Below are 23792 nucleotides of genomic sequence, written 5' to 3' on the forward strand. Positions count from 1 at the left end.
ACAGCCCGGGCTCGAACCAGGATCTGTAGTGATGCCTCTAGCACTGGGACTCAGTGCCTTAGACTGCTGCGCCACTCAGGAGCCCTTTGCTTCCACACGTAGTCTGTGTATAAGAACATTATAGTGTATAATATAGCTTGGGCTCCTTCGCTGAAAATAAGGATAACTGCCACTAAACTCCAAAGAAGAATGGAATGAATAAATGCTCTTTATAAACCACCACAGACCTCATCTTACCCAACCATAGACCTTGCTGTTGATCAAGCGTCCTCGACTACATTTGACCTGCAGGCGGCGCTGCGTTTACAGATGGCATGCGCAAACAGAAACAGGAAGTAGCTGTGCAGAGTTCGAGAAAAATGTCCTGACGTAGTCCCGAATATATTTTCTCTAAAAAGTGATTCACTTCAACGAATTTGTGATTAGAAATCGTATCAAACTTAAATTAAACGGTTATTTCATAAACATAGCTAGTTACCCAATGACATTGCAATGTCTAGTAGAAAGAGATCGCGAGACTCGGAGGACAGAGGAGACCGCAAAAGGCACAAGGAATCAAAACACGATGTAGAAAAACTCAAGAAACAAGCGAGAAAACTCAACCAAGAAGTGCAAAAGCTGAAGCATTTGGAGACCTTGTGAGTAAAGGATACCTTTTTCGGTGGTATTGAAATTGTGTATTAATAAAACGTAACTGTAGTTGATCTGCCTTGGGATTTAGCCTTAATGCTAGCAACTCATCCCATCATTTCAGTTCTGATACTGTGCCTTGCTCTTGGCTGGTAGAACTTGCACACGGGGTACTGTACCTTAACCAGCATCTGGACATGGGAGACGATGCGTGTGACATGATTCATATACATCGTCTCCTTTGCTCAGATACTGGTTTAAGGGGTACCTAGCTACCTACGCACAAAGTTGATCATCGTATTGATTCTCACAAGCATTGTTTTCTTTTCCCCTCTATGCAGTTATGAAAAACCTCCTCCTGGACTCATAAAGGTCTAGTAGATGCACATGTTTGTCTACTTGCGTTATTACCAGTTAATTCATCACTGAAATATTATGGAATAGCTCATTTATCAGTAGAAGGACATGTATTTAACCTGGTCCAAGATCTGTTTGTGTTCTTGCCAGCTCTGTCTGTTGTTGTCAAGCCAAAGCATGACGATGAGTTACAAGGAGTTGGCATGAGAGCACAAGCAGACTGGCACTTAGGCTAACATGCATTATTATGGAAACTGGAATATGTGGCATCTTGCGTCTACTTGAAACACAGTGACTTTTTTTTAGGCGGAGGAGTACAAACCAGAGGACTGTATTCCTGCTGATCCAGGAAATGAGGATGCTAGGGACTTCCTGGCTCACGCCCCCACCAAGGGGCTGTGGATGCCTCTGGGGAAGGAGGTGAAAGTGATGCAGTGTGAGTTTAAACACCGAGGGTTATTATGAGTGTCCTGCATCCACAATGGCACCCTGGGGACTGGTCAAAAGTAGAGCACTATATAGGGAATAGGCTGCCATTTGGGACGCATCCCTAAACTTTGTGATGCATCTCAAAAGTTTAATGTAGCTTCCTCCCCTTGGTCTTCGTCTATTGTCCTTCATCTACCCAGGGTTTCTTAAACTATGGCCCTGGGCATGTAAGAAGAGGTGGGTTGTGAGAATACTTCTATAGTCACTCACTATGTATTCTTAATTTATTATTATTTGTGTGTGTGTGTGTGTGTGTGTGTGTGTGTGTGTGTGTGTGTGTGTGTGTGTGTGTGTGTGTGTGTGTGTGTGTGTGTGTGTGTGTTGGGGGGTTACAGGTACATTATCCATTTCAAATGATATGTTTATAAAAACCTGTACCTGTAGGCTGCCACATAAAATAAAACAGTAAGAAATACAATAATAAATAATAATACATTCAGTATAAACAGGAAAAACTCAAATAAGTGGGCCTCCACCACCCCAACCTCCCATCCCATTCCCCCAACCCCACCCAGCCAACATGTCTCCATCCAACCTCCCATCCCATTCCCCCAACCCCACCCAGCCAGCATGTCTCCATCCAACCTCCCATCCCATTCCCCCAACCCCACCCAGCCAACATGTCTCCATCCAACCTCCCATCCCATTCCCCCAACCCCACCCAGCCAGCATGTCTCCATCCAACCTCCCATCCCATTCCCCCAACCCCACCCAGCCAACATGTCTCCATCCAACCTCCCATCCCATTCCCCCAACCCCACCCAGCCAACATTTCTCCATCCAACCATTCCACTCCCGGAAATCATGTTCCCCACCCCCTCAAGCAACTAGGGTTGTTCGTCAGTCACCCCCCGCCCCCCTTCCCGGCTATATACATACAGTACCAGTCAAAAGTTTGGACACCTTCTCATTCAAGGGTTTTTCTTAATTTTTACTATTTTCTACATTGTAGAATAATATTTAAGACATCAAAACTATGAAATAACACAATGGAATCATGTTGTAACCAAAAAAGTGTTAAAACAAACCAAAATATATTTTATATTTCAGATTCTTCAAATTAGCCACCCTTTGCCTTGCTGACAGCTTTGCACACTTTTGGCATTCTCTCAACCAGCTTCATGAGGTAGTCACCTGGAATGCATTTCAATTAACAGGTGTGCCTTATTAATTTGTGGAATTTCTTTCCTTAGTGCATTTGAGCATTAGTTGTGTTGTGACAAGGTAGGGGTGGTATACAAAAGATAGCCCTATTTGGTAAAAGACCTTGTCCATATGTCACGACTTCCGCCGAAGTTGGTCCCTCTCATTGTTCGGGCGGCGGTCGAAGTCACCGACCTTTCGAAGTCACCGACCACCGACCGCTGATCCTCTTTTCATTTTCCTTTGGTTTTGTCTTGTCTTCCATCACACCTGGTTCCAATCCCATCAATTACACGTTGTGTATTTAACCCTCTGTTCCCCCTCATGTCCTTGTCGGTGATTATTTATTGTAAGTGCTTGTGCACGTCTGTCCTGGTGTGCGTCGGGTGATGTACCCATTATTTGATTGTTCTGTTTTCTGGTGTTTTTTGTTGTTATTAAACTGCGCCGTTTGGAAACACAGTTTTTGCTCTCCTGCGTCTGACTTCTCTGCCGCCAGTACGCACTCCTTACACCGTATTACGGCAAGAACAGCTCAAATAACCAAAGAGAAATGACCGTCCATCATTACTTTAAGACATTAAGGTCAGTTAATCCGGAACATTTTGAGAACTTTGAAGGTTTCTTCAAGTGCAATCGCAAAGACCATCAAGCGCTGTGATGACACTGGCCCTCATGAGGACAGCCACAAGAAAGGAAGACCCAGAGTCACCTCTGCTGCAGAGGATAAGTTCATTAGAGATACCAGGCTCAGAAATTGAAGCCCAAATAAATCCTTCAGAGTTCAAGTAACAGACACATCTCAACATCAACTGTTCAGAGGAGACTGTGTGAATCAGGCCTTCATGGTCAAATTGCTGCAAAGAAACCACTACTAAAGGACACTAATAATAATAAGAGACTTGCTTGGGCCAAGAAACACGAGCAATGAACATTAGACCAGTGCAAATCTGTCCTTTGGTCAGATGAGTCCAAATTTGAGATTTTTGGTTCCAACCACTCTGTCTTTGTGAGACGCAGAGTAGGTGAACGGATGATCTCTGCATGTGTGGTTCCCACCGTGAAGCATGGAGGAGGTGTGATGGTGTGGGGGTGCTTTGCTGGTGACACTGTCCCTGATTTATTTAGAATTCAAGGCACACTTAACCAGCATGGCTACCACAGCATTCTGCAGCGATACGCCATCCCATCTCGTTTGCGCTTAGTGGAACTATAATTGTTTTTCAACAGGACAATGACCCAAAACACAACTCCAGGCTGTGTAAGGGATATTTGACCAAGGAGAGTGATGGAGTGCTGCATCAGATGACCTGGCCTCTACAATCACCTGACCTCAACCCAATTGAGATGGTTTGGGGTGAGTTGGACCGCCGAGTGAAGGAAAAGCAGCCAACAAGTGCTCAGTATATGTGGGAACTCCTTCAAAACTGTTGGAAAAGCATTCCAGGTTAAACTGGTTGAGAGAATGCCAAGAGTGTACAAAGCTCTCATCAACGCAAAGGGTGGCTAATTTGAAGAATCTAAAATATAAAGTATATTTTGATTTGTTGAACACTTTTGGTTACACCATGATTCCATGTGTGTTGTTTCATAGTTTTGATGTCTTCACTATTGTTCTACATGTATAAAATAGTAAAAATAAAGAAAAACACTTGAATGAGGAGGTGTCCAAACTTTTGACTTGTACTATATATATTATGTATGTGTTGGGCTTTAGACAAGATTATTCTTTACAGAGTCAAGTATATTTGTCCAGGCCTCAATTGTTCCTTGACTAGCACCATTCATTCTCTCTGTCGATAAATCTAATGATATAACTTCTAACAGTAACTGTATCTACTGGTTAAATGGGAGAGAGTGAGGTGATTGCCATCTAAGAGCCAACATCTTTCTTCGGGGGGAGATGCAGGAATTGTCTCTGATTGATTGATTGATTGAGAGATTCAAGGAGCTATCCTTGTTAAGTAACATAGTAGATGCTAAGGATTAAATGTTTGGATTCATGCACTTCTAAATGTATCTTGTAATTTTGCCCCAGAAGCATTTCACTGCAATGCACTCCCACATCATATGGAGGAATGTGCCTACCTTATTTAGGGGACTCAGTGAACATTTGGGAGTTTTGGCAATTCTCACCGTAAAACATTTCCTTGGTATTAAATACAGTCTGTTAACTTAAAATGTATAAGTTGATGGTTCAGATTACGAGATACCAAGGTCATATTTTTCCATATTCTGTTCCAGTTAAAGGGTTGTTCAGATTCAATTAGATCTGTGGACCATACTTTTGAATGGCTAGCTCAAAATATGAGCTTTCCAAAAGTTGTTTGTATATTATAGAGATCAGTCCTTTCGGGAGCCCAGATAATTTATTTATAAATCCCATTATTGGATGATTTGGTAGTTGGGTTTCCTAAGGGACCCCATAGGCCAGTATAAGTGATCTAAGTTGTAAATATAGGAAAAAAGATTTGCCTGATAATGTGTATGTATCTTCCAAATTTTGTAATTTTCTCAAACCATTGCTGTCCATGATATTGGTGAGGGAATGGATTCCACATTGGACCATTTGGGGGATGCAAAAGGGGTGGCAGGTAGCCTAGTGGTTAGAGCGTTGGGCCAATAACCGAAAGGTTGCTGGATCGAATCCCAGAGCTGACAAGGTAAACATCTGTCGTTCTGCCCCTGAACAAGGCACTGTTCCCTGGTAGGCCATCGTTATAAATGAGAATTTGTTCTTAACTGACTTGCCAAGTAAAATAAAAAAATTCAAAGGCAGCCTCCAGATCGCAAGGCCGTGCCATTTTGATTCCCAGTTACATTGTTTTTTAATTTTCGAGCTCAGTGTAGCGGAGATTAACTTTTGTTCTGCTTGTCCCTCAAAGAACAAAGGCTTTCATTATTTCCCACCAATAATTCCTCCCTCTGTCCCTCCCTCTGTCCCTCCCTCCCACTCGTTTTCATGATATGCGAGGGGACAGAAGGCATACAGGGTTAGCCTACAAAGTTCTCATTTGTTCTCCTGTGGAATTCCAAAGCCTATTATGTTCCAGATAATACATTGGCAAAATGTTTGAATGTGATTTTTAATTGCGTGTCGTTTCAGAGATTAGAACGAGTTGAGAAACATTTTGTCAGATGTAGGCTAAGTCATAAACAGGTGTAGCCTACAAGCCATATAAGATAAATATGAATCTCTTCCAACACCAGCTTGTTTGGGTCATTTCTGAGGGGCCAGGAGACGTGTTTGTGGTACAAACATGGACTATATTCTTCCTCGCCTTGTGCAGGTTGGAGATGCAAGCGCTATGGACACAGGACAGGGGACAGAGAGTGTCCCTTCTTCATCAAAGGAAACCAGAAACTGGAGCAGTTCAGAGTGGTGAGTCTCATCTGTCCATCCATTCATCCATCTTTCAACTAATCATCAAGCCTTTTGGCTACTTAAATAAAATGTGTTACTGCTGGGTTTGAACAAACATGAGTCCCTAGGACCAGGATTGGTACTGACAGACACCCTTGGGGACGTCTGCTCCTGGTCTCAACCATAACCCCTTGGGGACGTCTGCTCCTGGTCCCAACCATAACCCCTTGGGGACGTCTGCTCCTGATCCCAACCATAACCCCTTGGGGACGTCTGCTCCTGGTCCCAACCATAACCCCTTGGGGACGTCTGCTCCTGGTCTCAACCATAACCCCTTGGGGACGTCTGCTCCTGATCCCAACCATAACCCCTTGGGGACGTCTGCTCCTGGTCTCAACCATAACCCCTTGGGGACGTCTGCTCCTGGTCTCAACCATAACCCCTTGGGGACGTCTGCTCCTGATCTCAACCATAACCCCTTGGGGACGTCTGCTCCTGGTCTCAACCATAACCCCTTGGGGACGTCTGCTCCTGGTCCCAACCATAACCCCTTGGGGACGTCTGCTCCTGGTCTCAACCATAACCCTTTGGGGACGTCTGCGTGCTTGCCTACCTGGGACCATGAGCATGCTTGATTGATGCAGCTGGATACAGTATAAGTGCATCCCAAATGGCACCCTATTCCCTATATAGTGCACTACTTTTGACCAGGAACTATATTGACTTTGGTCAGAAGTAGTGCACTATATAGGGAATAGGTGCCATTTGGGATGCATAGGTATCTGTGCTGCTGCTGGATGCTTCTGGATCTGGACTCAGCAGATTCACAGGGCAGTTGTTCTGTAGGCCTGCATGCAACAATGTCACTGCAATGATTATCATAAGTGCAAGTGTATCATATTTTGTAATGGAACCAGATTTTAAAATGCTGATCCGGCAGAGGAGAGTTGAAAGGGTGGAAATAATGTTGCCCAAAAACAATACCTGAATGGAGTTTTACCTTGCAGTGCTTGTTATCATTGGAGCTTTGCAGTGTATGTTATCTTTGAAATGTTGTAAATATGTAGCTAAAACTGTCTGTTTCTTGCAGGCACACGAAGACCCAATGTACGACCTGATCCGAGAAAACAAACGCAATGAAAAAGAAACAAGGTACTTTCTGGGTGTATTATGAAAAATATAAACCTTTTATTATCAACAAAAAATATTTTCAGAAGAATGTTTGAAAACATTTCCCCTTCTCTACTGTTTGGAGTTGGTCATCGTTAAGGTAGTCTGGTGCATTGGAGACACACCACTCTGAACTAGAGGTCGACCGATTATGATTTTTCAACGCCGATACAGATTATTGGAGGACCAAAAAAAGCCGGTACCGATTAATCGGCTGATTTTTATGTTTATATTTGTAATAATGACAATTACAACAATACTGAATGAACAATGAACACTTTTATTTTAACTTAATATAATTCATAAATAACATCTATTTAGTCTCAAATAAATAATGAAACATGTTCAATTTGGTTTAAATAATGCAAAAACAGTGTTGGAGAAGAAAGTAAAAGTGCAATATGTGCCATGTAAAAAAAGCCAACGTTTAAGTTCCTTGATCAGAACATATGAAAGCTGGTGGTTCAATATTCCCTTTTCTTCAATATTCCCAGTTAAGAAGTTTTAGGTTGTAGTTATTATAGGAATTATGACGCATCGACTATTTCTCTCCATACCATTTGTTTTTCATATACCTTTGACTATTGGATGTTCTAATAGGGACTTTAGTATTGCCAGCCTAATCTCAGGAGTTGATAAGCTTGAAGTCATAAACAGCGCTGTGCATTGCTAAGAATTGTTGGCAAACACAGTAAAGTACAGTTTGAATGAATGCTTACGAGCCTGCTGCTGCCCACCACCGCTCAGTCAGACTGCTCTATCAAATATCAAATCATAGACTTAATTATAATAAACACACAGAAATACGAGCCTTTGGTCATTAATATGGTCAAATCCGGAAACTGTCATTTCGAAAACAAAGCTTTTATTCTTTCAGTGAAATACAGTCTAAATATTAAGTCTAAATATTCCTGTTACATTGCACAGCCTTCAATGATATTGTCATAATTATGTAAAATTCTGGCAAATTAATTCACAGTTCGCAACGAGCCAGGCGGCCCAAACTGTTACATATACCCGCACTCTGCTTGCACTGAACGCAAGAGAAGTGACACAATTTCCCTAGTTAATATTGCCTGCAAACATGAATTTCTTTGAACTAAATATGCAGGTTTAAAAAATATACTTCTGTGTATTGATTTTAAGAAAGGCATTGATGTTTATGGTTAGGTATATTTGTGCAACGATTGTGCTTTTTTCGCGAATGCGCTTTTGTTAAATCATCACCCGTTTGGCGAAGTTGAAGTACATGTAGGCTGTGATTCGATGATAAATTAGCAGGCACCACATTGATTATATGCAACGCAGGACAAGCTAGTTAAACTAGTAATATCATCAACCATGTGTCGTTAACTCGTGATTATGTGAAGATTGATAGTTTTTTATAAGATAAGTTTAATGCTAGCTAGCAACTTACCTTGGCTCCTTGCTGCACTCGCGTAACAGGTGGTCAGCCTGCCACGCAGTTTCCTCGTGGATTGCAATGAAATCGGCCATAATTGGCATCCAAAAAGTCCGATTGCCGATTGTTATGAAAACTTGAAATCGGCCCTAATTAATCGGCCATGCCGGTGGACCTCTACTCTGAACTGCTCCCGTTTCTGGTTTCCTTTGATGAAGAAGGGACACTCTCTGTCCTGTGTCCATAGCGCTTGCATCTCCAACCTGCACGAGGGAGAATATAGTCATGTTTTTTGATTCAGACAAGCTATTTTGGAGCACGGTCACAGGGGACTTAACGATTCTCTTTGTTTTTCTCCCAACAATGCTGATGCTTAGCTGCAGCCAAGTAAACAAACTCAAATCTTCAGTCTCTGACGATACTCTGCTTTTATAGACTAGGCTACTTTCCAGTTATTAGGTTAAGATGACATAAGTTTGTAATTAGTATGAACTAACCCTTTCATTTTCCGACTGTCTCAGTCAGAATTGTCTATTATGAATTGAGTGCCTTTTAGCACAGGGAAATAACAACAACCATGTAATAAAAAGAAAAGACTCAGAGTCGTCAAAGGACACACTAAAGTCAATGGCTAAATCAATCACATCCTGAAAGCTGACAGAGCACTTAATCAAACAGGTGAATAAAGTACTTTAAAAACTACTATGAACGACATTGAATGGGAACTTGGGTGTATATAGAGAAGTGTTAAAGTACCATCTGAAATGAGGTGCATTATGAGAGATTCATGTGAGTATGATTGGAGAGAGTGTGCGATAGACATGTTCTACAATCTACAGGATCATATAAGCTATGATGATATGAGAGACAGAGTGAAATGTAACCGTGGTAGACTTGGCCAGAGGACCTAAGAGCCAACCCAGCTCTGTCTCAGAGTGCTTGCCTTGAACAGTCCTTATGATTACGTCTCTGTTCTCTGGGTGGAAGATGTCAACGTTGAAGACAACGCTCCTCTGATGAATTCTTAATGAAGTTTGAGGATGACTTGGGAACCGCCGCCTTAGAGTTGTTTTCATTATCTTGCAACTTGCACAAGCTCTCTTGTTCCTCTCTGATCATACCGAATCAATGGAAATGTAAAGTTTTGGACTAATCAAAGGAAGTGGATGCCTCGGTCTGTGAACTGTTTGATCATTCGTGTTAAATCCATATTTTATTGAAGAATTTTGTTTCTGAGGCAGTGTTTCAGCATCTTGATATTTGATCTGGTCTTGTGTGAGCTGCAGAGCTACTTTGCTGGCTGCCTGAAATGATCTCTCTCTCTCTCTCTCTCTGTCTCTGTCTCTCTCTCTCTGTCTCTCTCTCTCTCTCTCTCTCTCTCTCTGTCTCTCTCTGTCTCTCTCTCTCTCTCTGTCTCTCTCTATTTCTCTCTCTATTTCTCTCTCTCCCCACTTTAGCACTAGCTGCAAACACCTGTAGCCCATCATAATCCCCATACTCAGTACTTACCAGCTGTCAGCTGACCATCACTGTTAGAAGACTTGTTTCATAACCAGGGACACTTCTGAGTGAAATCTGAAATAGCCAATGATTGTAGAGGAAAACCCTCTGGGATATTCCAAGAAGTGTGTGTGTGTGTGTGTGTGTGTGTGTGTGTGTGTGTGTGTGTGTGTGTGTGTGTGTGTGTGTGTGTGTGTGTGTGTGTGTGTGTGTGTGTGTGTGTGTGTGTGTGTGTGTGTGTGTGTGTGTGTGTGTGTGAGAAGATACTGTGTTTCAGTTCATCATACCATGCCTCTCCTTGAATGGTTCTAACCCATCTCCCTGTCTCTCTTTTTCTCTCTCTCTCTCTCCTCTCTCTCCATTTCTCCTCTCTCTCCATTTCTCCTCCTGTCTCTCCATCTCTCTCTCTCTCTCTCTCCATTTCTCCTCCTCTCTCTCCATTTCTCCTCCTCTCTCTCTATCTCTCTCTCCATCTCTCTCTCTCTCTCTCTCTCCATTTCTCCTCCTCTCTCTCCATTTCTCCTCCTCTCTCTCTATCTCTCTCTCCATTTCTCCTCCTCTCTCTCCATTTCTCCTCCTCTCTCTCCATTTCTCCTCCTGTCTCTCCATTTCTCCTCCTGTCTCTCCATTTCTCCTCCTCTCTCTCCATTTCTCCTCCTCTCTCTCTATCTCTCTCTCCATTTCTCCTCCTCTCTCCATTTCTCCTCCTCTCTCTCCATTTCTCCTCCTCTCTCTCCTCCTCTCTCTCCATTTCTCCTCCTCTCTCTCCATTTCTCCTCCTCTCTCTCCATTTCTCCTCCTCTCTCTCCATTTCTCCTCCTGTCTCTCCATTTCCCCTCCTCTCTCTCCATCTCTCTCTCTATCTCTCTCTCCATTTCTCCATCTCTCTCTCCATCTCTCCTTTCTCTCTCCAGGATCCAGCAGCTGCAGCAACTCCTGCAGGACACCACCTCCTCCGACTCGGACAGCTCCTCCTCTTCCTCCTCCACCGGCGACCGCAAGAAGAGGAAACACAAGAAGAAGGGCAAAAAGAAGGACAAGAAGAAGAGGAAGAAGAGGAGGAAGCACAAGTCCTCCAAAACCAGTGACTGTTCTGAGACCGATTGAGCCATAGGAACCTACCTGGATTGTTCTAGCAGGGAGATGGCTGCACTGCAGTGTCTATCAGTCAGTGAGCAGCTATGGTGGTTCTTACCCATTGGCTCAGGGTCGCTTCAATGGCACACTACAAAGTGCACACTAGAGGACCATTTTTGGTTCAGTATTCTTCCCTCCATCTGAGCCTTTAAATAATGCATGACTTGTCCCATCCCTCATATGGTTGATGCCTCTATTCCATTAGATCATACAGAATAAGATTCTATGGATCCGCAGTGCTGATTGTGAATGTAGGGCCCCTCAGGCGAGGATCTCAGAAAGCCCTTACAGCATGGGTAATGACATGGCTGGCTCAGGGGGGCTTGAGCCAGCCAGAAGAGTTGAAATCAGTTTGTAGCTGTTATGAAGGATGTTGGCTTGATGAATCAGATCCGAATGAAAACGGGACAAAACAGAGCATGTTGTTAGAGATGGTTTTGCTTTGTATTTAGCTTGATTGTAGACCTGTTGTTTGACAAAAACAGTGGGGAAAATTGCAGCACATATTTTTTCCATATTTGTTTTCTTCCATATGACGCGGATGGATGTTTGAAGGCTTATTACTGTACATACATATTTGGAATAAATTGAGGTTGGAATTTACATATTTTATTTAAATCCAGCTTGATGAAGGGAGAGAGAATGTACTGTATTTCAGTGTGTTCTCCATGGCCAAGGATAAAGCCTCTTACTCATCAAATTAATCTTGAAGCCGCAAGTAAAAAATACTTTCAATTTGTCATTATTCATATTGTCTTCCAATATTTTTCAACTGCATGCATTTTGTTTGGTTCATTAATTGATAGTGACAAGGACATGACCGGCCAACACGGACATTGGCCGTGCGCAGCGGGTGGCCGTTCTATCACTTCTGACCACAGAACATTGGCTGTCATTTCCTGTTTATATCCCGACGATTCTACATGTTGAATCGCCACCGTCCGTCAACACCCGGCGGGAGTGTATTCATCATGCAAACCGGTTACCTTTTAAGAATCAAACAGAACCAAACGGGGAGGGACCTAACTGAATTTGTCCAATAGAAACTCACGTTTGTTTTTTCCATATGAGTAAATGTTTTGCAACAGAATCGCCGTAATGATGCAACGCACGGCCAACTTTTGTGTCGGTCTTTCTTGTCCTTCATCGATTCTTAGAATGACACATCTCTATCCACTATAATGTCCCATTCAAGAAGCAACTCTGGTTAGCACTGTTTCCTTTTGAAAGGCAAAAAAAGAAGACCCTTCTCCTTTGATCTTGAAAGACCTCAGAAAGCCCAGGGCTGGCTAGGGAGTGTGACTCACTAATGTGCCGTTTTGTAGTCAGTACAACAACAACAAAAAAACAGACGCACTAACACACCCTGCAGAGCACATCAAAAGAGTTCTCCACTTTGCCCCTCCCTAATGATAGCACACTTCTCTAAATGAACATCCTATCAACTAGAGCAGGACCAGATATATGCGCTGCTTATTTTAATGACCCCAATAAGAGGACTGTTTAAGGAGTCCTTTGGGGGGGAGATGTATTTGAATTTTGATTAGCGTCCTAGTGGTTTCTGCATGTAGTTAAGCCTGAAGGGGTCTATTTGTGCGTCAGAATGGGTTAGTGTGTGTGTGTGTGTGTGTATTTCCTAGTAACTGAAAGCTTTATTTGATCTCTCTCCCCCATCCCTCTCTTATCCTCCTTCCCATGGCAACTCCCTCCATTCCTTTCTGTGGCGCTTTGGCCAAAGGCCTCCGATAAATCAACAGCATTGAAACAGTGTGTCCCAGCTGCACCACGTAGCCCTCTCTCTCTCTGAGCAGAAGCAGACATGAATCTCCTAGATTACTTTAACTGAGACACTGCCACTTTGGCAAAGTTAGAGCAGAGAAGCCTCTATATTGAACCACTCTATCTTATGGGGCAGGATAATGGGTTAGGGTCAGTTAGGAAGTATCAGTACAGTCTTGAGATCAGGGAAGTTAGTCTAAAGATTATTAGGATACGATCTGCCTTTTTGTTTATGCCATTTTTCTATGCCACAAACTGCCATCTCATCAGGCCCTAACATTGAATGATGGCATAATTGACACAGTCGACTTGACAGATTCCATTGGCTATAGTTATGCTCCGACTTGGCTCAAAGGTCCTGTGGTCAATGACTGGGATAGATTTTATTTTATTTCAAAGTCTAAACAATCTATGCTGTTTAGATGGCTCAGACAAATTATTGTGGCTATTAAAAAGAGAATTCAAATATTTGTACAAATTTTAACTATCATATGATAGCTCATATCAATCAAATACATCATGCAACACCACTTAATGCTGATCATATTACATGGCTTCATTCATTTTGACCTAGCCGTGATCTCGTACTAGAGAGAAATCCACGGGATTCAGTCATACAGACGGGTTCCTTAGGATGGGTGTTTGGACACTATTAGCCCAGATTATATTCTAGACAGACAGTAGGCACATGGCCCTGTATTAATCATGTTGATATACTGTGGAGAGGAGAGCTGTTTGAGCCTGGCACAGTGGCAACAGTTCAGATCACTCACTCTTAGATGTCTTTCTCTCTTCTGCTGGGTAGCTTAGATATTGGAACCAGTAGGTGTAGCTATATGACATGAATTTAATTAAGTCTGGTATTGACTGTACTGTACTCTAGCTTTTGTATGATTGTCTATTACTCCCATCTATATACTGTCTGTTTCCATCTATTGTGAAATGTGACCTAGGGAGAAGCTATGTCCCAACGGTATCAGATTTGAATGTTCAATATTATTTTTATTTTAAGGAGGTCTTACCCAATCAAAGTTAGTTTCCCCCTCTTATTTCAAATAAAGGTATCTTATGGTAGACTACAATGTTATAGGCCTAACCCCCACCCCCATATGCTGTCTTTGATATATTATGTATTAATTAATCGATAGCTATGAAATATTAAACGCTTATCCCGAGGTTCAAGCATGACATTATTCATTTGCTATCATAATAATTGCCACACATCAACGGGGAGTGTCCTGTCGTCCCATTCAATTGTTCAACTGTTTGTTGTGTTTTAATTGGTCGACGTCCTTCGCATCGCTGCTCGAGCCTCGGAGGAGAGAGGAGCCAGCCAACAGAAGGCGAAGAAAGAGGAAGTGAAAACATCAGCACGATCTAGCGCGCAGAAGAGGGACAGAAAACACAGAACTGACTGTCTATCTGTGACACAAACTCCGAACATCAGCGCATTGGCACAGGATAAGTCCCCGCGCTTTGCCAGGTTGGTAAACATTCAAAATGGTCTTTAATTTAGCCTACACAGAAAGCATGCATTTTAGTTTTTTTCTTTGCTTCTACTGATTTAGGCTACACGCTATAAAACACCTCGCTACTATTGCCAATGTTACTGCCAGTGTTATATTTTAGGTTATATACAGTAGCCTAGTCTGCGCGCCCTGGAAATGTTATCAGTAGGCTACTTTTCAGCAGGAGCGGCCGCCAGTGGTTCTGGGCGCTGTTCTGTTGATTGACAAGCTTGCTCAAACAATCCAGCCGCTCTAGAAGTTGGCTCGTTCGCCTCCAGTTTACAATTCCATCCTGAACACTGGAATTCCCATGTAATAGGTCGTGTATGAAGTCGTTGTTTGTTGAAACACAATTGGATAACTTGTTTACAAAATAGCTCTGTCCAGACTTCGTTCTGTAGCATACAGGGCAAGTTACAATATATCATCGATCAGTTTAGATGTGTTATTTATATAAATAAGAAGATTATGGAATGACTAGGCATACAATCGTATTTTTTCTTTTAGTTAATCAAAGAGCTCAAACTTCCCTGGTTCAGCTTTGGCCACTGTAAACAAACCTGAATTAACCTACAGGAGAAGTCTGCTCATCTCCCCTCCTGCCTATGTTTCCCTTGCACGTGGTTTTGAGCATTTTTCACCTCCAGATTTAGTTGCTTTTATTGTAGGAGGGATATACCAATGCCTCCCAGGCACGCTATCAATTCAACCACATTCAATTCATTGCGATCAATGGCATGTTGGGAGTAATTGTAGGCTAGAAGATGCATCCAGTGGCAGCAGTTTGCCCGCAGATGTTTTCTCTCTAGATGTTTTCTCTATCCTATAGATGTTTTCTCTCTAGATGTTTTCTCTATCCTATAGATGTTTTCTCTCTAGATGTTTTCTCTATCCTATAGATGTTTTCTCTCTAGATGTTTTCTCTCTAGATGTTTTCTCTATCCTATAGATGTTTTCTCTCTAGATGTTTTCTCTATCCTATAGATGTTTTCTCTATCCTATAGATGTTTTCTCTATCCTATAGATGTTTTCTCTATCCTATAGATGTTTTCTCTGTCCTATAGATGTTTTCTCTGTCCTATAGATGTTTTCTCTGTCCTATAGATGTTTTCTCTATCCTATAGATGTTTTCTCTCTAGATGTTTTCTCTATCCTATAGATGTTTTCTCTATCCTATAGATGTTTTCTCTATCCTATAGATGTTTTCTCTATCCTATAGATGTTTTCTCTATCCTATAGATGTTTTCTCTATCCTATAGATGTTTTCTCTATCCTATAGATGTTTTCTCTGTCCTATAGATGTTTTCTCTATCCTATAGATGTTTTCTCTGTCCTATAGATGTTTTCTCTGTCCTATAGATGTTTTCTCTGTCCTATAGATGTTTTCTCTCTAGATGTTTTCTCTATCCTATAGATGTTTTCTCTATCCTATAGATGTTTTCTCTATCCTATAGATGTTTTCTCTGGGTACGCAACCTCCAGCTGCGTACCCAGCTGTGCACCAGGGTCAGCGTACTCTCAAATGTAGTTTTTTTGCCATCATTGTAAGCCTGCCACACACACACACACTATATGATACATTTATTAAACATAAGAATGAGTGGGAAGTGACAAAGAGCTATTATAGGACGAGGGCACAAATAATAATAATCAATCATTTGACTCTTTATTTAACCATCTTACATATAAAACCTTATTTGTTCATTGAAAATGGTGAATAACTCACCACAGGTTAATGAGAAGGGTTGTGCTTGAAAGGATGCTCATAACTCTGCAATGTTGGATTCTCTTGGAGAGAGTCTCAGTCTTAAATCATTTTCCACACACAGTCTGTGCCTGTATTTAGTGAGGGCTGAGAATCCACTCTGACATGGGTACGTGGTTGCAAAGGGCATCAGTGTCTTAACAGCGCGATTTGCCAAGGCAGGATACTCTGAGTGCAGCCCAATCCAGAAATCTGGCAGTGTCTTCTGATTAAACTCCGTTTTCACAGAACCGCTTGTTGCAATTTCCTTGAGGCTCTCTTGTTCAGATATTGGTAAGTGGACTGGAGGCAGGGCATGAAAGGGATAATGAATCCAGTTGTTTGTGTCGTCCGTTTCGGGAAAGTACCTGCGTAATTGCGCACCCAACTCACTCAGGTGCTTTGCTATTTCACATTTGACATTGTCCGTAAGCTTGAGTTCATTTGCACACAAAAAATCATACAATGATGGAAAGACCTGTGTTTTGTCCTTCTTAATGCAGACAGAGAAGAGCTCCAACTTCTTAATCATAGCCTCAATTTTGTCCCGCACATTGAATATAGTTGCGGAGAATCCCTGTAATCCTAGATTCAGCTCATTCAGGCAGGAAAAAACATCACCCAGATAGTCCAGCCATGTGAGAAACTCGCCATTATGCAAGCGGTCAGAGAAGTGAAAATTATGGTCAGTAAAGAACTTTAAGCTCATCTCTCAATTAAAAAAACTTGTCAATACTTTGCCCCTTGATAACCCGCGCACTTCTGTATGTTGTAAAAGTGTTTCATGGTCGCTGCCCATATCATTGCATAGTGCAGAAAATACACGAGAGTTCCAGGGCTTTGCTTTAACAAAGTTAACCATTTTCACTGTAGTTAAAATGGCGCTGGAGGGAAGAGCTGCTGTCTTATAGGCTCTCAACCAAACATGCTATTTTGTTAGATTTTTCTAATTGTTCGTAACTTGTTTTGTACATAATGTTGCTGCTACTGTCTCTTATGACCAAAAAGAGCTTCTGGACATCAGAACTGGGATTACTCACCTCAAATTGGATGAGGAGTTCTTCTTCAATGAGTCTGACGCAAGGGATATATTGCAGACACCCAACCAGGCCCGATCCCCGTGACTCGCTGGAGAAGTAAACAGAGATTTCAAGGCAAAAGATCCGGGTGCCTTGCGAGGATCAGGCGACGGTGACTAATTTGCCCTTGCCTTCCATTCTGCAAGCTAACGTTCAATACTGGAAAATAAATGGGACGAACTGAAAGCGCGTATATCCTACCAACTGGACATTAGAAACTGTAATATCTTATGTTTCACCGAGTCGTGGCTGAACGACGACATTAATAACATACAGCTGGCGGGTTATACACTCTATCGACAAGACAGAACAGCAGCCTCTGGTGAGACACGGGGCGGGGACCTATGCATTTATGTAAACAACAGCTGGTGCACGATATCTAAGGAAGTCTCAAAGTTTTGCTCGCCTGACGTAGAGTATCTCATGATCTACCTAGAGAGTTTTCATCTGTATTTTTTGTAGCTGTCTACATACCACCATAGAGCGCAGTTGGCACTTAAACCGCACTCAATGAGCTGTATTCCGCCATAAGCAAACAACAAAACACCCACCCAAAAGCGACGCTCCTGGTTGCCGGTGACTTTACTGCAGGAAACTGAAATCAGTTTTACTGAATTTCTATCAGCATGTTAAATGTGCAACCAGAGGGGACACAATTCTAGACCATCTTTACTCCACACACAGAGACACATACAAAGCCCTCCCTCACCCTCCATTTCTCAAATCTGACCATAACTCTATCCTCCTGATTCCCGCTTACAAGCAAAAATTTAAACCAGGAAGCATCAGTGACTCGGTCTATAAAAAAGTGGTCAGCTGAAGCAGATGCTAAACTACAGGACTGTTTTGCTAGCACTGACTGGAATATGTTCCGGGATTCTTCCGATGGTATTGAGGGGTACACCACATCAGTCACTGGCTTTATCAATAAGTGTATCGAGGACGTCGTCCCCACAGTGACTGTACTTACATACCCCACCCCTGTAGTGGAGCAGGTTGGGAGCTTCAAGTTCCTTTGGTGTCCACATCACCAACAAACTAACATGGTCCAAGCACATCAAGACAGTCATGAAGAGGGCATGACAAAACCTATTCCCCCTCAGGAAACTGAAAAGATTTGGCATGGATCCTCAGATCCTCAAAAGGTTTTACAGCTGCACCATCGAGAGCATCCTGATGGGTTGCATCACTGCCTGGTATGGCAACTGCTCGGCCTCTGACCGCAAGGCACTACAGAGGGTAGTGCGTACGGCCCAGTACATCCCCAGGGCCAAGCTTCCTGCCATCAAAGACCTCTATACCAGGCGGTGTCAGAGGAAGGCCCTAAAAATTGTCAAAGACTCCAGCCACCCTACTCATAGACTGTTCTCTCTGCTACCGCACGGCAAGCGGTACCGGAGCACCAAGTCTAGGTCCAAGAGGCTTCTAAACAGCTTTACCCCCAAGCCATAAGACTCCTGAACATCTAATCGAATGGCTACCCAGACTATTTTCACCCCCCCCACACACTGTTGCTATTCTTTGTTATTATCTATGCATAGCCACTTTAACCTCTTACATCTAGACGTTCCGCTAGCGGAACACCGCTCCAATATCCAATGATAAGGCGTGGCGCGAAATACAAACTCCTCAAAAATCCGAAAACTTCAATTTTTGAAACATATGACTATTTTACAGCATTTTAAAGACAAGACTCTCCTTTATCTAACCACACTGTCCGATTTCAAAAAGGCTTTACAACGAAAGCAAAACATTAGATTATGTCAGCAGAGTACCCAGCCAGAAATAATCAGACACCCATTTTTCAAGCTAGCATATAATGTCACAAAAACCACAGCTAAATGCAGCACTAACCTTTGATGATCTTCATCAGATGACACTCCTAGGACATTATGTTATACAATACATGCATGTTTTGTTCAATCAAGTTCATATTTATATCAAAAACCAGCTTTTTACATTAGCATGTGACGTTCAGAACTAGCATTCCCACCGAACACTTCCGGTGAATTTACTAAATTACTCACGATAAACGTTCACAAAAAACATAACAATTATTTTAAGAATTATAGATACAGAACTCCTCTATGCACTCGATATGTCCGATTTTTAAAATGGCTTTTCGGTGAAAGCACATTTTGCAATATTCTGAGTAGATAGCTCGCCATCACAGGCTAGCTATTTTGACACCCACCAAGTTTGGTACTCACCAAACTCAGATTTACTATAAGAAAAATTGGATTACCTTTGCTGTTCTTCGTCAGAATGCACTCCCAGGACTTCTACTTCAACAACAAATGTTGGTTTGGTTCCAAATAATCCATAGTTATATCCTAATAGCGGCGTTTTGTTCGTGCGTTCAAGACACTATCCGAAGGGTGACGCGCGGATGCGTATCGTGACAAAAAAATTCAAAATATTCCATTACCGTACTTCGAAGCATGTCAAACGCTGTTTAAAATCAATTTTTATGCGATAATATACCGACCGGGAGACGTCCTTTCCGTTCAAAGACTCTAAAATGGACTCTTCACGTGCACGCGCACACCCGTCTCATTGTTCTCAGATCGACCACTTACCAAATGCGCTACTGTTTTTCAGCTATGGGCTGCAAAGTCATCATTCAACGTTCTGGCGCCTTCTGAGAGCCTATGGGAGCCTGAGAAAGTGTCACGTTACAGCAGAGATCCTTTGTTTTGGATAGAGATGACAAAGAAGGCCAAGAAATGGTCAGACAGGGTACTTCCTGTACAGAATCTTCTCAGGTTTTGGCCTGCCATTTGAGTTCTGTTATACTCACAGACACCATTCAAACAGTTTTAGAAACTTTGGAGTGTTTTCTATCCAAAGCTACTATTTATATGCATATTCTAGTTTCTGGGCAGGAGTAATAACCAGATTAAATCGGGTACGTTTTTTTATCCGGCCGTGAAAATACTTCCCCCTACCCATAAGAAGTTAATAACCCTACCAACATGTACATAATTACCTCCACCGGTGCCCCCGCACATTGACACATTGACTCTGAACTGGTACCCCCTGTATATAGCCCCGCTATTGTTATTTATATGAACGCTAGAACCACCATATGTTCTCATGTTCTGAGCAAGGAACTTAAACGTTAGCTTTCTTACATGGCACATATTGCACTTTTACTTTCTTCTACAACACTTTGTTTTTTGCATTATTTAAACCAAATTGAACATGTTTCATTATTTATTTGAGGCTAAATGGATTTTATTGATGTATTATATTAAGTTAAAATAAGTGTTCATTCAGTATTGTTGTAATTGTCATTACAAATACATCTAAAAAAATCGGGCGATTAATCGGTAGCGGCCTTTTTTGGTCCTCCAATAATCGGTATCGCTATTGGCATTGAAAAATCATAATCGGTCGACCTCTACTATAGATGAATTCTCTATCCTATAGATGTTTATTCTATCCTGTAGATGTTTATTCTATCCTATAGATGTTTTCTCTATCCTATAGATGTTTACTCTATCCTATAGATGTTGATGTTTACTCTATCCTATAGATGTTGATGTTTACTCTATCCTATAGATGTTGATGTTTATTCTATCCTGTAGATGTTTATTCTATCCTGTAGATGTTTATTCTATCCTGTAGATGTTTATTCTATCCTATAGATGTTTTCTCTATCCTATAGATGTTTTCTCTATCCTATAGATGTTTACTCTATCCTATAGATGTTGATGTTTATTCTATCCTGTAGATGTTTATTCTATCCTGTAGATGTTTATTCTATCCTATAGATGTTTTCTCTATCCTATAGATGTTTTCTCTATAGATGTTTATTCTATAGATGTTTATTCTATCCTATAGATGTTTTCTCTATCCTATAGATTGGATCATTATCTTGAAAAAATGACACACAGACACACACACACCAATCCCATGTTTTTGGAGCTGCTTCGTCTGACTGTGAGTGTGTGACAGTAGTATGGCCCCAGCTATGATGATCTCAGAGACCTCTTCACAGAGGGCAGTGCAGCCCCTCATCTATGCTCCGTTAACCAGAAGAGATGTGTGTGTGTGTGTGTGTGTGTGTGTGTGTGTGTGTGTGTGTGTGTGTGTGTGTGTGTGTGTGTGTGTGTGTGTGTGTGTGTGTGTTTGTTGTGATGGCACAGCAGCAGGAATGCCTGTTTCATCATGTCCTATTGATATAAACACACAGAAGATACTGGCTCCCTCTGAGTCTGGCTGCCAGGGAATTTGGGTGTCAGGACTGTGGTAGACAGATGTGGTTGTATTGGAAATATTTATGGAGTATCATTGAACATGAAGGCTAGTGTAGACTATCCCTTGTATTGATATTGACCTTGCCTTGTACTGTGTTCCTCAATGATGCCAATCGATTCTTAATTCCTCGGTTACAAATCAGTGGTATCTACATTTTCTGCCTTATGGAGATTTGGTATGGGGTTTAGGATTGAGCTAATTGCCTGATTTGATTAAGTTGTAGTCTTACAGTATGCATTCATCTAGCAGAGTACGATATGTTGTCACAATTGATGTGGTGTCACTTGATGCCTCCATAAATCTACACAACAATGTAGTCATATAACCTATTCCTAAATCTACTATGTGTGTGTTTGTTTTTACTAACTCTTCTTCACACCTGGAAGACCAGTGTGTCCAGCCTGGAAAGCCTTGACTAGCAGTCCAGAAGTGATGTGTCAGCAGAATATCATCCCTTTTTATAGATCCCTGTAGAACAGTATGACTAAGAAATGAACACACAGGGAAAATACTATTTTAATGGTCATAACACACACACACACACACAGGGGAAAAGACTGTTTAACTGGTCATAGCAAGCCCCTGCTCAATTCTCGACTTGCCCAAATAAACATTTCTAAACCCCTAAGGGGTCTTTAAACGAAAATGACAAAGTTAATAGTATTTAGAAGTGAATTCTTTCCAGCTTTGGTTTTCCCCCTCACATTTATCCCAGTATAAGCCTCATTGATGAAGAGGAATCACGTTAAAGGGCAGTATTTTTGTTTTAAGTCTAGAGATTAATAATCTAGAGATTTTTTTTATTTCACTAGACAAGTCAGTTAAGAACAAATTGTTATTTACAATGACGGCCTACCTCAGCCAAACCCTAACGACGCTGGGCCAATTGTGCGCCGCCCTATGGGACTCCCAATCACAGCCCGGTTGTGATACAGCCTTGAATCGAACCAGGGTCTGTAGTGATGCCTCTAGCACTGAGATGCAGTGTCTTAGACCACCGCGCCACTCAGGAGATCAAGGTCTGCACCAAGAGTTTCTGAGTAGGTGTGCTCATCTAGGATCAAGTCCCGCCTGTCCATAATAATCTGATTCATTATGACCTAAAATGCTAAACTGATCCCAAATTAGCACTCGCACTCAGAGATGCTTGATACATATGGCCCCAGATTAGGTTGCAGACTGAAAGGAGATCGTTCCAAGGGAGCATGGCTCATTCAAATTCACCACATGTGCCTGGGTGCACATAAATTACTCTGAAGTTTTGCACCCTCTCACCTCCAACCATGGCAATTTATGAGTAGAAAACCTCGCCTGGCATCTCTCTCTCTCTCTCTCTCTCTCGTTCTTGCTGAGGTATGTAAATTGTTATCCTATTGATGTATTCCTCGCTTGCTATTTGTTAATCTTAATGGTTTCCCCCACCAGAAGTCCTGTCTAAAAAGCCCCCAGTTGCCGCCTGTCAAACCTTTTTGACTCAAACTTCACTGTCTTTTTTTACCTTGCTGGGTTGGCAGTGTTTAATACCTTAAACATCCTACTTATAATCCTTTAATCTGCTAGTAAATCTCTCCTAGGCTCTACATGTCCTCATGTAGTTTAAGGTTGAATTGATTCGATGTTCCATTTAAGATTTATCTATCCATGTGTTTTAATGGCTCCCTGCAGTATTACAGCGTTAATTGAAACAGCAGGTAAGTGTAAATGAAGGTGTTCTACTGTAAAGTAACACACACACACACAGAGTTTGAGATGAGGTGATGATAATCCAGTCATTTATAGTATAAATATGTGATGCTGCAACCACTGCATACACAATGAACCTCTTTATCTTGTGACAGTTGTTATTAATATTATACCACAGAAGCACCGTCTTAAGGGAATGGCAGAACTGTGAGGAAATGGGCCCACTGCGTTTATATTCTTCTGCTGTACAGTCATTGCCAAAAGTTTTGAGAATGACACAAATATTAATTTCCACAAAGTTTGCTGCTTCAGTGTCTTTAGATATTTTTGTCAGATGTTACTATGGAATACTGAAGTGTCAAACGCTTTTATTGACAATGACATGAAGTTGATGCAAAGAGTCAAGATTTGCAGTGTTGACCCTTCTTTTTCAAGACCTCTGCAATCTGCCCTGGCATGCTGTCAATTAACTTCTGGGCCACATCCTGACCGATGGAGCCCATTCTTGCATAATCAATGCTTGGAGTTTGTCAGAATTTGTGGG

At 41.9% G+C, this 23792-nt stretch overlaps 2 protein-coding genes across 3 annotated transcripts in view; both read left to right on the top strand.

The window, feature by feature from the left end:
- Positions 1-300: 300 nt before the first annotated feature.
- Positions 301-23792, top strand: part of rp9 (RP9 pre-mRNA splicing factor) — a 104851-nt gene continuing 81359 nt past the window's right edge. Inside the window, exons 1-6 of one of the 2 annotated variants that reach the window (XM_045693642.1) lie at positions 301-638; positions 972-1002; positions 1294-1423; positions 5910-6001; positions 7074-7135; positions 10970-14454. In XM_045693642.1, coding sequence (XP_045549598.1) covers positions 493-638; positions 972-1002; positions 1294-1423; positions 5910-6001; positions 7074-7135; positions 10970-11162 — 654 coding nt within the window. In that variant the 5' untranslated portion in view covers positions 301-492 and the 3' untranslated portion in view covers positions 11163-14454. 2 annotated transcript variants of the gene reach the window in all.
- LOC106570440 (engulfment and cell motility protein 1) overlaps positions 14293-23792 on the top strand; it is a 199535-nt gene continuing 190035 nt past the window's right edge. Inside the window, exon 1 of the mRNA XM_045694888.1 lies at positions 14293-14454. The gene's annotated coding sequence lies outside the window, so the exon portion shown is untranslated. The remainder of the gene's footprint in view (positions 14455-23792) is intronic.

The sequence above is a fragment of the Salmo salar genome, chromosome ssa14, assembly GCF_905237065.1.
Source record: "Salmo salar chromosome ssa14, Ssal_v3.1, whole genome shotgun sequence".
NCBI lineage: Eukaryota > Metazoa > Chordata > Actinopteri > Salmoniformes > Salmonidae > Salmo > Salmo salar.